This window comes from Solea senegalensis, linkage group LG14 (assembly GCF_019176455.1).
Source record: "Solea senegalensis isolate Sse05_10M linkage group LG14, IFAPA_SoseM_1, whole genome shotgun sequence".
In the NCBI taxonomy this organism is placed as follows: Eukaryota; Metazoa; Chordata; class Actinopteri; order Pleuronectiformes; family Soleidae; genus Solea; species Solea senegalensis.
The window spans coordinates 14,489,273-14,503,008 of NC_058034.1; the positions used below are offsets into that span (position 1 = coordinate 14,489,273).

The window sequence follows — 13,736 nt, forward strand, 5'->3', positions numbered from 1 at the left end:
GTGTCAACTTAATATACACAACCAGCATTTAGCTGAAAGGGAGGATCTGGGTGTTTGCCATTATTTGTTTCATCTCTGCAGGTCAACCAGTTAAAGGGGTGGAGCACAAATCTCCTCAACGATCATGTGATGCATATTACAGGTGCTCCTTGACATAGAGACCACATGTGGTTGTGCACACCTATGCAACCTGTCACACTCCCTTCACTTAGGGCTGGCAGCTTTGCTCAATGGAAAAACAGTGGTGAGTTCTTGTTGTATTGTTTGCTGTTTTTACATTTTATGATTTAGAGAGGAAAAAAATCATGCAAAAAAGCAAATTTCAAGTCACACACTTTTGTTACAATTTTGTTTGCAAAAACCTGATTTAAAATGGACAAGATTTTAGCTGCTTTAGGAAATCAGTCGTATCAGTCATATTACAGATGGTTCACATTATTGTACCACTTAAATTCAGATGCAAAATCCACCTTTGGGGTTTTTTGCAGTTACAAAAAAAATGAAGGCAAAAAAATGGTTTACTCATAGCAGGTGCGGATTTCTTGTGCCAACAGGAGTTTAATTCTGTTATTAAACTTGTAGGAGCCACACATTACTTGCGGGGGATTATTTGGGCTTTGATTTGCTTGGTATGGTATGGCACCGTAGATGGCAGTCGTAGGTTATAATTAGGGGCTGAATCACCTGCACTGGGAGGAGAGAGGAGAGTTAGGTAAGTAATTTTTGTTCAGTTATGATACACATACGCAAACAGTGCACGTACTACGCCTTACCTGCGTGTGTATTTCCAAATAGCCGCTGTAGTAGCTGTTGTGTTTATCATTAAACATCCTGAAACGTGCTTACCCGTGCGCCTCCTGTACCGGCAGCGCGTCATTCAAACATAAAGGACCCGTCTCCTCTCAATCGACGTTAAAGGGCTGGAAAGATGCAACATTTGTTAACAAAAAAGGCATCAACGAAAGAGATCGCTCTTAGCGCAAAGGAATCAGTGAGACGCCCAGTAAGCGCAGCGGCAAACAAAGTAAGACAAAGCGCCAAGTCATACATCCGTCAAGGAGGACAGGTAAGAGGTAAGCTTACCTGTACGTGTATGCATATCTCCTCTCAAGCGACGTTAAAGGGTTGGAAAGTTGCAACAAAACTAATAACCAACATACATCATAGGAAGCAAACGGTTGGGAAATGTGGTCATGTCAAGATTTTTCTTAAATTGTTAAAGTAAAAATATTACTCCAGTGTAAAATGAAAAAGAAAGAAAAACAACTTAGTTCATGATTTTGGCTGTAGAATTAAGAAATCCAGGAAAGAGATGGAAAGCTTCAGTGCCAGCCCAAGCCTTTTTGGGGCCCTAAGCAGAATTTATAAAATGTAACACAAATTGCAATAATTACAGTTGTGTTAATTATTCTGAATCAGCTTCACTCTTGCTGTAAAATCACAAAAGTGGTCTATACTTAACTTGAAACAACAACTAATTTTGCAATTTCCAACTACAAAACTTTTGAAACCTTTGAGTCTTTCTCACTACTGTATTTAAACTTTCACAACATGACAGCTTCCTTTAAGTGAGGCCCCTGGTGGCTGAATACAGTATAGGTCATAAACCTTATCTCCTTCATGTTGATTGATGATGGAATGTGAAAAAGCCCAGTCATCCCCAGCAATCGCCAGTTAGTGACAGGACATGGGCCAAACTTAGGTTAAAAGTACAAAATCGCTCGAAATCAGACATGGGAAAATGTAAGTTTGCGAACTCCTGGTTGGAGATCCCTGAATTTCAGCAATGGCTGAAGCCTGTTGCTGAGAATAACCCGGAGGCTTTTGTATATACAGTATTGGATGTGCTCTATAGATTTAATTGCAAACCAAAACTGTTTCGTAAATTAAATATGTGTTGCTCATTATAGCTTGAAGGGGCAACAAGGTCTTAAAATATTTTGAGAAGGTCTTGAAAAATTCTTAAGAAGGTATTGAAATTAACTTCAGGATTCCTGCATATACCCTGAAACATTACAGATATCACATGTTACTAATTGTTATTTACTCTGACAGATTCTGTGCTACAAGGCCAAAGGGCATCAAAACAAAACAATAATGGAGGAGTCGTCTGCCAGTGAACCACTCACTTCAGGCTTTGTGCTGGCTGACTATGCTGTCTTTGCCACCATGCTGCTTGTCTCTATGGCCATCGGACTCTTTCAAGCCCTGAAGAAGAGTTCGAGGCAGGCAAACGCTGACGAGTTCTTCACTGGTGGCCGGAGCTTGCATGCAGTGCCTGTTGGGCTGTCGCTCTGTGCCAGTTTCATGTCAGCCGTCCAGGTTCTGGGTGTCCCAGCTGAGGCTTCTCGCTATGGCTTTAAATTCCTCTACATGTGCCTCGGACAAACCATCAACTCCCTGCTGACAGCTTACTTCTTCCTGCCTGTGTTCTTTCGCCTGGGCATCAGCAGCACCAATCAGGTCCTACTTGTCTCACTGAATATTATAGACGGCTAGAAATGGATGTTATCATTTGTCATGGCTTGTTTTTTCTCAGTCATGTCACTAAATTAATGACTCTAGGAGTTAGATCGCTTATTAAAGGTAGGGTTGGAGATCCTGGAAAAACTGTTTGAGCGGGCCACATTTTGAATTCAAAAGCTTCCCTCCGAAGCTACACCTCCAGAGCACAGGAACTGAATGGGCAGCCTCAGTCACTTTTGGTACTTTTCAGTGACGCTCAGGTTTTTGGATACTTGTTCAATTGACAATGCGATGCCGAAAAACAACAAATACTCTAAAGTTAACCAACCGGTCCAGCAAAAACAGCGCCACCATAGCATCACTTTGTAGCCCTTTCTGGGCTTTCAGTTGTCCCCACCATTCAAACGCAGCACTGATGTTCACTCTGGTCTTAGATCGCTCTGCATCAGCCTTTTTCTTGGCAGTAGCTTTCCCAAAAATTGTCTTCTGTTTGCAACCAACACCTGTTGTCACCTTTTCTGCCATAATGTTGCTGCAGCTGTCGCGTTGGATTTAACAAGCTAGCATAAGCTCTGGTGTTGTCTTCCATGCATGAGCGATTAGTGCACACAGAGGGAGGGAGATGGCAGTTTGATGATTATGATTGGATGGTGTTTTTACAGGCCAGTCCGTTACACAGCTGACAGACATTTTTATGACAATGCATTTATTAATTGGTTACAATCGGGTTGTGAAGAGGATTTTAACCAATACAGTTAATACAGTCTCCCACTCTACCTCAAACTAATCAAGATTATTTTTCTCAAATCTCATGACCATGCGAACAATAATGATGGCATTAAGTTTATGGATAACTGGTTAATAATAATTATTTGCACATTAAGCAAACACAGAACAACACAAGGGACTTTTTTCTTATTTAGAAGTTCAGTAAATAAAACAATGGGTTGAGTTAAGGGTAAAGTTAACACTAATTAATGGACACATACATTTTATGAGAGTAACTAGACTTGTGTGGTTAAGTAGAACCAGGATTCTCTGAGGGAAAAAAAAGTGGCACCTGTGGCTCATCAAATGAGATAGAAATATGAGGTGAGGAAGGATGAGGGACGTGTTCAGAGAGATACTGTGATGTGTTATAACTTCTGCCGTCTGTCTGTCTGTCACAGTATCTGAAGCTGAGATTTGGCCGAGGCCTGCAGCTGTTGGGGAGTGTCCAGTTTCTTGTGGCAACGGTAAAAAGGTCACATTTCACATTTTCGCAAAAGTAAACATTTTGCCACGACTCAAACTCTCACTCCAGGCAGTCGGTGTATTCACAATTTACTTTTGCACCTTGCACCTTGTCACTTTGCTGATTCTCTCTGTTTCTGTTTCTCAGCTGCTTTACACAGGGATTGTTATCTATGCACCTGCCTTGATACTGAACCAGGGTAAGAGACAGCATCGATGCCTCAATGTGCATGGAATAATAGGGTGGTTTGATAATATAACACATGATATTGCAACACATTATCATCCCAACACCAAGACCTGACATGACTTGGAGCATTATGAAAACAAGAAAATATAAATCCCTTTTATCAGACCCTCTGTAGAGCTTTTCCTATAGATATTGTTGTTTAACAACCATGCCTAGGCTAACTTTAACTTTATTCAATACTCCCATAAGATTTAAATGCAGAAGTGAAGTGCTGTGGGAAGTACCAAAAGAACAACATATTGTTTTCTACTTTCAAGGTGTTAAAGCTTCAACAGCACTCCTGTTTTTTTTGTTTGTTGTATTCTTAGCAACTGGACTCAACTTATGGGCGTCTTTGTTTTCTACTGGAGCCATTTGCACCCTGTACACCACAATGGTGAGAACATGGTTTTAATAAACACACTAAAGTTCAACATACCGTGAAATCAAACTGGGTTTGGTTGGCAATGCTTCAATGAATGGGTAACATTCAACTAATGAATGAATTATTTTGATTACATAGAAGAAGACATGAAATGCATGCGACAGGGATCGTCATCAAACACGAGCCAAACTAAATTGTAGAGACTCTTTAGATTTCACTGACTACATTATATTAACATTGGTTGATCTTAAGTATAAAAGTATAATTCCTTTGGTTTTATTAGCAATAATAAGTTAAGCTGAGCACAGTCCCATACTGATGGAAGTAGTGAACGACGCTCTCCTTTTTTCAACTTCCTTTTTTTGTCCTTCATTTTTTCCAATATGAACATTTTGTTAATCAAAACCCGTTTAGAGAGGCAAATAGACATTTTGGATTACACCTTATGTAGGCAAAAGTATAGCAAATGTATTTGGGTTTTTTTTCTAACCTGCTGTATGTATATGGTTAGACCTCACTCTGTGCATCTCTTCTTTCTATTGTGTGTGTCAGGGTGGAGTGAAAGCTGTAATCTGGACAGACGTCTTCCAGATCGTTGTGATGTTGTCAGGCTTTGTGGCTGTTTTAATCCATGGCACACTTCTGGTTGGTGGTCCTGCAGTGGTGCTTGAAACTGCAAGGAATGGATCGCGCATTAATTTTAATGAGTAAAAACATGTTGACTTGATAAACATTCTTAAACATATTTTTCCTACACAAATGAACAAACCAAGAAAAAAATGACTAGATTTTTCTTGATCTTACAACTACAGCTCAGTTGCTGCCAAGTGGTTGTTCTCATGGGAGTAGAAATCTCAAGTGGGGGGTGTCAGGGGTGGTCAAAATGTACAGAAAAAAGCTTTTAAGAGGTATTTATTTCTGAAAATGGATGGATTTCTAATGTTTGATGATGATTCCTAAGTGTGGTTTCCTAAATATGTTTAACTGGATCTCGGCCAGACAAGATTAATTGTCACTGATTTTTACAATGATTTTATGCCCCAGTTTTGACCTGAACCCACAGCGGCGCTATACCTTCTGGAGCCTCTCTGTTGGGGGTGCATTGGTGTGGTTGTCCATGTACGGTGTAAACCAGGCTCAAGTGCAGCGCTACATCTCCTGCAGGACAGAGAGAGCAGCTCAGTGGTGAGTGGAGATCGTTTTTCCTATTTATGTAAGTAGTGGTTTCACATACAGTACATAATAAAGTGGCCAGTGAGTGTCGACATTTACCTGCTGATTTCAAAATCGAGATTTGTATTTGCCCTTCGTCTGAGAAGCACCTGACTCATATTAATAGAAGGTATGTGTAGTGACTCTGAGAATCATCACATGTGAAATAACAAACTGACACCTCTTAACTGTCTGTATGTATGCAAACACAGCCCACAAAGAGTTTAATTACCTTTAATATGTTTTCTGTGAAACAGTATCAAGATAAAAAAAATATTCGACTTGATGTTTAACGATTTAAGTAAAGTTTTTCCAGGACAAGGTTTGACATTTCTTGAAATGATAGACTTTATTATTTTAGAACCATTATCCAGTTAATCTGAAATTTTACTTTCCCCCACACCAGGCAACTGTAAAGCACAACGTCTGAAATGAACACTGATTATGTGCTTTTAACTGCAGGGCGCTGTTTGTGAACCAAGTGGGCCTATGCCTCATTGTGACCTCTGCAGCGACCTGTGGCATCGTCATGTTTGCATATTACATCCACTGCGATCCCCTGAAATCTGGGAAAATATCTGCTCCTGATCTGGTATTCGTGACACTCCTAAAAGATTATTGTGTTTTATTAGACACAGACTGTGAACACCATTTTATGTGTTGATTTTGTTTCCCCCATATGATTCTATTCAGTTAAATACGTTAAATATAATATGTAAAGCAAATAAATGAAAAATGTGGAGTGAATAATTACGGAGTTAAAACTGGAAACAGTTTCTCTCTGTTCCTGTTCAGATGAGCCATAGTGAATTAGACCTGTGCTCTTACATTACTGTCTTTGATTTGTTAGCTACATGAACTGAAACCGACTTTTAAAAACGCTTGGCAACTTTTTAGTCATTCAAATTTGGCAAAGTGGTTACTAACATGTTTTCCTGTGGTCTGACTAAATATTTGTCATCGCATTACACACTCTTTAAGAAATCGATATTTTGGTCAATAATTCCACTTTTGTTTCAAACACTGATATTATTTTTTCCTCTTGGACTCGTTGAATGCAGTACATGCCGTACTTTGTGTTGGACATATTCAAGAATCACCCAGGCTTTCCAGGTCTTTTCCTTGCCTGTGCATACAGCGGGACTTTGAGGTATGTTAGTCTTATCTTTTTTAAAGCCAACTAATATTATCACAGCTTTCCTCAATAGTGAGTTAATACTTAACAATCATGTGTACTATACACAGTGCAGCGGTAACCAAAAAATTAACATGGCGAAGGAAGTGAAGATCATGCATCCCTAACCCTAACCCTAATATAACCCATAACAATTAGATTTTGTTATGATCGTATAATCACCACCCATCTTTTTCAAAGTTGTACTTTGTGTATCCTCCTCAGTATAGAATCAACCCGTAAGATGTACAATTGAGCACCTCGCCCAATTCCACAGAATTCATTTAAAGTATATAAACGTGGTCAATCATGTGCTGAGATCGGGTCAATTCTAAAACAAATGTCTTTTGAAAAGCACGGTCTCAACGAATATCAACGCCATGGCTGCAGTAACGATGGAGGATCTGCTGCGACCTCGTCTTGTCCACATGTCCCAGAAGAAACTGATTCTTCTCTCCAGAGGACTATGTAAGTTCATTTTCACTGACAACATCCACCAAGATGAGATAAGATAACAGAATGTGGTTTAGGCTTTGTCATTGCATTTTCATAATTGACATGTAAGTCAAAACCGCTAATTCCAGTGGGATATTGTGCCCATTCCAGCTGATCATAGACATGCCTTCTCTTCTTATCTGAGGTCTTTTTTTTTGCCCAAGAACAAGCTTTCTTTGAAAGTAAATCCAAAGAGTTGCCTTCAGCTCAACTCTTTGAACTTCTGCCACTATTGAGCAACATGATCCCTGTGTTTGTTTCGGTATCCAAGCAGTATTTGTGAACCGACACACTGACATCCTGAATTCTGACCTTTCAGAAAACGAAAGGGGAAAAAAATGACTTTAGCTTAAGTTTTGTTCAGTCAGACATAAAAATAAGGTGTGGGTCATAGAGAAGGGGAAACAACAAATACAACAAATGAAGGAAATCCAACAAAGAAGGAAGTAGAAAGACCACAGAAAAACAGTAAGGAAGACACTCCGTCATAAACAGCTGTTTCTGAACGAACTAGTGACATGTTCTAGTCGCATTCTAGCGCACGTTTAGTATTGAAATGTAAATAAAACACAGTACATATTTGACCACATTTTCGAGGAAGCTGAGCTTCACTTGCTGTCTTAGAGCAATCACCACTGATGTCAAGTTAATCAAAAAAACTTAGTTTTTCTGTCTGACTGAACGAAACTGAAACTCAAGTATATTACTAGGAATAAAGGCTCCTATAATTACTGATGTCATCAGTAGTCTACTACAGTATTCACATTGGTAGTATTTGTTTGCTGGCATCTTGTGAGGCAGAATGTTGCATAATGCACTTTTTACAGCTGTTTTACACAGTTTCTACATTGTTGACTCTTCTTTTCACCAAGCTCTCCTGTATGGAGTCTGTTGTATCACTGTGGCTGTCCTCTCCTCGCTGCTGGAATGGGGAGTACTGCAGGTATAACAGTGTCTTATCACATATAATCCAAAATGTAACCCCAGATGAAGGTGAAGCACTTCACAAGTTTATTAAGGCAACACAATCTGCCTTTAATACCACTGTACTTCATTTACTCAGCGACATCTATGATTGTTTTTCCCCTCAGGGATCATTTATCGTCATGGGTGTGGTCAGTGGTCCTTTACTTGGAGTATTTATTTTGGGAATGTTTGTTCCGGCCGCAAACAGGCTGGTGAGTATGATTATTCGGTGCCAAGAGTTAGTTTTGTCTTCATGATGGTTGTATGAGCAGGAGAGTCGCACCCTCCCCAGCAGCTGTTTATGTCCTGTCAAGTTTGTCTGGATATCAGCAGACTGTGCAGTTAGCAAGAGGGACTGCTTTTGTCTGTCACTGTCTGTGATTGATGTGATGCAATGTCAGATGTCATATGTCATAACAAAGATAAAGTTAAAGAAGTTCAACATTTCATGTGAACTTGCTGTTTTCAAACAGGTTATTAACCTACTTGCATCTGCAAGTAACAATATATTGTCGACATTGTAAATAATGTTCCCATTTGAACAGACAATGAAACACTAGATTTGTAGAAACCAGTTTAATAGACAGTTATTCAGTAAACAGTAGGTGCCGTTCGCAAATACAGAGATGACGCCAGTCAAATCATGAATCTCAAGGCTTCAAAATGGAAGTTCAGATTATTTTGGGTGACATTATCAGACACTGACACTGACGTGGTATTAACATCTGTACTCTGTGATCTTATCACATAAGGACAGTGCATTAACATGCATGTTAAAAGTCAGATTTTAGTTGGACTAAGACAATAACTCGGTTTTCTTTATGTCATGCAAACACATTAGTCTAACATACCTGGATAATGCGATTCATAGTCCGATTACTCCTCCCCACTCCTTGACCCGGAAGTAGAAGCAGATGGCGTATAAACTGCAGTACTGTTGCTGGAAATCACACAGCGGCGGTGTTTTTCTTTGGACAACACAGCAACCATGCTCCATCTAATTTGCATCACGATTAACTAGTACAGCAGGTACGAAACATACAGAACCCCAGCACGATCCACCTCAATGTTTGTCTTTCTGCTACATAAACGTCAACAAGAAACTGATTCAATACGTTTTGTAATATCTTAAAAGTCCACAAGGGGTGATCGAAGTTTCACACAAGAGCTAAGTGACTGGTGGTTCAGACAGAGATGCTGGTGTTACTGTTTTTAATTTTTTTTACCCATCTTTCAGGGAGCATTCTCAGGAATAATATCAGGCTTCTGTGTCTCTCTGTGGTTGGGTGTTGGTTCATCACTCTACCCACCCAGTGAAGAGACTATGGGCGTCTTACCCAGCTATGCAGGCCAGTGTCAATCTGACAATGTGACCCTAAACAGCCCTCACCAGGACGAGCACTCCATATCCACACCCCTTCACCTTATTGATCAGTGAGTTTAATAGCATGCACTTAACTTTGGAACTATTAAAATAGGAATGCAGTTTTAATTAGCTCTTGTTGAGTCGTGTTTGTTCTGCGGCTCCGTCATTGTTGTTGTGTTTTTTTTTCCTCTGTTGTTGTAAACTTTTGTCTCTCTTTTTTTACAAACTAGGGGCCTGCATAGCTTTTACTCCATATCCTACCTCTACTTTGGTGCTATGGCAACCAGTACTGTCATACTTGTGGGGCTGATAGTGAGTTATGCAACAGGTAAGAGTTTGATTAAAGTGAAAACTGCTGATTCACAACTAAATGTTGTGCATTCTAAATGCATTCTGTTTGAACTTAAGTTAATAACTGAGCTGCCAGGTTGGAATAAAACATCCTGCCTGCCATAAACATACTAAACAAGAAAGGTGTGTTTCAACTCTGAGGTCATATTGACATCATTACTGTTGATTGAATTATTTTTACATATTACTGAATGCATGGTGTGTGTTTTTTCTTTCTAGGACCAACAAAGAGGGATCAGATTAAAGAGGGTTTACTGTGGTGGGACCTGAATAAAAAGCAATTGGATGTCCCTTCAGAGCGCAGAGTAAGTGCCACATTTAAAGCCTTGGACTTTGGATGCACCTTAAAAAGGAACCTTGTGAAAAAAAAAAAAAATAAAATAGTGAGCACAAGTGGCAGTGGCTTTTCAGGTTTTAGATTCATGTTTATTTCATTACATTATGTGCTTTTGAAATAAAAAAACAAAGGGATAAACTGTATCCCTATTCCATAGCAAACTGGAGTTGATATGCATGTTTGTTCATGTGTTGCTGATTTTCTTTTTCAATTAGTGAATTACACATTTGTGGATTGAGGACATTTAATACACAGTGTAGAGCTGCAGTACATAACTTTGGTGTTTTTATTGTTGCTGATGTTATTGTTCTACCTCTGTTATGCTACAGTATGCAGGCCAGAATTCACATCAACCTTCTCATCGACACACTGTTACACATTTTGTTTTTTGTGTTCTCTGTCATTCCCCAACCTGATAAAATAAATCACTTCCTGTGTGCAGTTGTTTGTAGCTGATGGGCTTGATACACTTGTACACTATGAATTCATATAAATGTGCTTGCCGTGTGTGTTTGCTTTACAAGATTGGAATGATGTCCAGAATGTTTCCGTGTCTTCTGCACAATGCATGCTGGGATACGCTGCAGCCACCAGTAAGCCTGGATAAGATGGTAAAGACATTTTTTTTTTTTAAAAGAGAGATAGATGTCAGATTTGTAGCAAATATGATATTCTCAACTTTCACTTGCTGCTGGCTCACCTGCAAAGTGTATAAAACATGCTAATACAGTCCGACAGTATCAAACAAGGATTCAGATTCCAAACTACTTCATCCACCAGTTTTCTTTCTCATCTAGAAAACATTGTTTAAATTCTTTTTTTTTTCTCAGGGACACGAGGGGACAGACAATCCACAGCTTGTGCCTTTGAGGAACCTGGAAAAGGTGATGGGATGAAACTTCACTGCTGAAAGTCCTCGACAACTGACCTAAATGATATTCCAATACCATGTACAGTATGGTGGTTGTGTTTAAACATTTATTTCTCTGATAAACACTCAAATATCTTTCAGTTTTTAAGGTTATGTGTGTAGGAGCCATTTAGGGTGAGGTATTTTGCACTTTTTGTTTACTTAATACTTAGATACACTTCGGGAGTGGCCATTTGTCTCACAGCGTTTTATTATTGTGCTGAGGAACATGGAGACTTGACTGTAATCAATTTACTGGAATGTTATTTAAATTCCTTTAGGCTCTTTCATCTGAACTTTAATTGTGGTATGTTCCATATCTGTACAAGACACACCTGCACTTCAGCTACAGCTGTAGTCTTCATGTGACAACAGGGTCGGATCTCTCTGTGTTTATATTAGTTATTCAGCAAAAAGCTGTGACCTCAAGCTTTCTTCTGTTAGATCAATGGCCAGTTGCGGCTTTCCTCTTAAATATGAGCAACAGAAAACGCAGCTCTCAGAATCTTTTTCAGACCAAATTGATCTGAAAGAAAAAGTATAAATTGCTTTTGGGTTACTGCTCACTCAGTTCACAGAGATAACATCTCACCGGACATGTCACACATAAATAACTAGGGGGCAATGTTCGTAAAATAACCCAGAACAACTAAAAACAACTGTCTGTCTGGTTGACTCTCATTCAAATTGAAGATTTAAAAAAAACTCGAGAGACTATAGCCAGTGTTAAAAGTAAGAAATAACGCAGTCTTAGTGCATAAAGTCTAATTATTCTCTCTCACCGTTTTCATCCTTTTTATACATAGGGCAAAAGGCAGGGTATATGCTGCTGTGTGGGCTAGAATAAGTATTAAAAACACAATAAAACACACTCTAAAATTCACACTTGAATGTTCCACTGCTTATTAAATTAACTCTGATATACACAGTCAAGCTGCATTTAACAGCAGATAATCCCATAATATCTGGTTGTTCCCTCCATGCAGCGATATTTACACAGCCTAGTTTTATATTGCTAAAGCACCTGCACATTTAGAAGATTAAAATAGAATTGGAAAAGTAAAATACATGTTATACCTTCTCCTGTGACAACCTTAATGATTTAAAACCAACTGTTGTGTATAATATTGAAAATGTAATGGCTTATAAATGATCTCCTGTGAGTGTGTGATGCATTTTCTTAAAGATATTTCAATTGCCATTTTATTTGCAATAATTAAAGTTTTCCCAGTGTTGGGCTTAATAAAGTACAGTTATATATATCCATTACTTACATTTTTAATAAAAGAACGATCAAAAGCAGAATGGATATATTGCAGCCTTTTGGTAAATGCTTGAAATTGAGATTTTGATTTTGAAAAACAATGAAATGGAATGGAGAGAGAGCAGGTGACTGAGTACAAAGCAGTTTGTGTCACTGGTCACATTTATTGCATTTCCTTGATCTTTCATTCATTGTCACCATACAAAAATAAGCATGACATTTCCAGACAGTCCATCCTGCTCAGTAGACATGCTGGACTAAATACAAGTCTGTGGGATTTGTGCCTCCATGCACGCTGGTCCTGAATCCCTCGGCCCCCTCTCGTCGTGCCCCCGTTGATTCACCACTCATCTGCGGCCCTGTTCGAGTCCTCTTCGGCCACAGCACAGTCCAGGCGCTGGACACCGGGCAGAGCCAGGTCCCTTTCGTTTAGCTTCTCCAGAAAGGACGAGAGCAACCGTTTGTTTAAATGGTCCGTCAGGGTCCTTTCCTCTTCCAGGTGCTCCTTAGCGACACCTCTCCCCAGCTCGTCCGCCTCGGCCTCGGTGCCCGCGCTGCGCTGCGGCGGGGCCGACCCGTGGTTCAAGGACAAGCCGTTGGAGTGCTCGTCCTCGCCGGCCTGCTGCTCCGCGCGTTTCCCGGCGTCCGATTCCGTCTCCATCTGTGATATTAAGGTCGTCTGCAGGGCGGCATTCTCCAGCTCCTTCAGGCGCTTCCTGTGGAGGCCGTGGGCAGCAGCCTCGTCTCCACTCGGCCTGGTGGTGGTATTGGTGTTGTTGTGATGAGGTGGCTCACCAGTTTCCTCCATCATGCTCTTCGTCAGTTGTTCAGACCGTAGATACGAGACACTTCTGCGACGCATAGGGACAGGTGTCGCCCCCTTGTGGCTGCTTGATACGCCACCAACAGTTTACAAGGACAGAAATGATAATTTCAAAAATGCTCCAGCACAAGTTTGGTTTGGAAAAGTTGCATCTGGACAGGCTTGTTCTTAGTGAAGTGATTTAACTGCAGTTACTCTGTGAATCGAATAACTTACTTACAGAGGTGGAAAGTAATGAAATACATTTACTCGCTTTACTGTAATTGAGTAGGTAATTAAGTACTTTTACTTTTGAAAGTCATTTTAAATATTTTTATTAAATTAAAGACTGTACTTCACTACGTTTTAAAATCACATCCATTACTGATCTTTAGAAATCAGTGTTGTGTTTACATACATTGGAGCCAAGAGTCTGCTCTCAGATCAGACATTAAGAAAGTATTGAAAGAAAGTATAGTTTTAATACACCAAATAGAGCGAATTATAAAGAACATTTCACAATAGAAAATCACAGAGGACTTTACA

At 39.7% G+C, this 13,736-nt stretch overlaps 1 protein-coding gene across 4 annotated transcripts; it reads left to right on the forward strand.

The window, feature by feature from the left end:
• Window positions 1-25: 25 nt before the first annotated feature.
• slc5a5 (solute carrier family 5 member 5) lies at window positions 26-12,412 on the forward strand. 4 transcript variants are annotated; one of them, XM_044043607.1, is made up of 17 exons: window positions 146-244; window positions 2,056-2,463; window positions 3,636-3,701; window positions 3,848-3,899; window positions 4,258-4,325; window positions 4,866-5,020; window positions 5,358-5,498; window positions 5,988-6,117; window positions 6,587-6,675; window positions 7,055-7,167; window positions 8,067-8,137; window positions 8,286-8,372; window positions 9,398-9,594; window positions 9,757-9,854; window positions 10,097-10,182; window positions 10,739-10,825; window positions 11,045-12,412. In XM_044043607.1, the coding sequence occupies exons 2-17, from the start codon at window positions 2,098-2,100 to the stop codon at window positions 11,108-11,110; spliced, it is 1,872 nt and encodes a 623-aa protein (XP_043899542.1). In that variant the 5' UTR covers window positions 146-244; window positions 2,056-2,097; the 3' UTR covers window positions 11,111-12,412. The 4 variants fall into 4 exon arrangements, with proteins under 4 accessions (XP_043899541.1, XP_043899542.1, XP_043899540.1 ...); XM_044043604.1 differs by lacking the exon at window positions 146-244 and adding an exon at window positions 1,021-1,073; XM_044043606.1 differs by lacking the exon at window positions 2,056-2,463 and having other exon boundaries at window positions 26-244; window positions 3,636-3,899.
• The last annotated feature ends 1,324 nt before the right edge of the window (window positions 12,413-13,736 follow it).

What these genes read in the sequence shown, in the direction of transcription:
- slc5a5 (XM_044043607.1), top strand. Translation starts at nt 2,098, where the DNA reads ATGGAGGAGTCGTCTGCCAGTGAACCACTCACTTCAGGCTTTGTGCTG. An exon ending in TCTTCTCTCCAGAGGACTAT is followed by an intron (nt 7,168 to 8,066) that starts GTAAGTTCATTT and finishes CTTTTCACCAAG; the next exon opens with CTCTCCTGTATGGAGTCTGT. An exon ending in TGGAATGGGGAGTACTGCAG is followed by an intron (nt 8,138 to 8,285) that starts GTATAACAGTGT and finishes TTTTCCCCTCAG; the next exon opens with GGATCATTTATCGTCATGGG.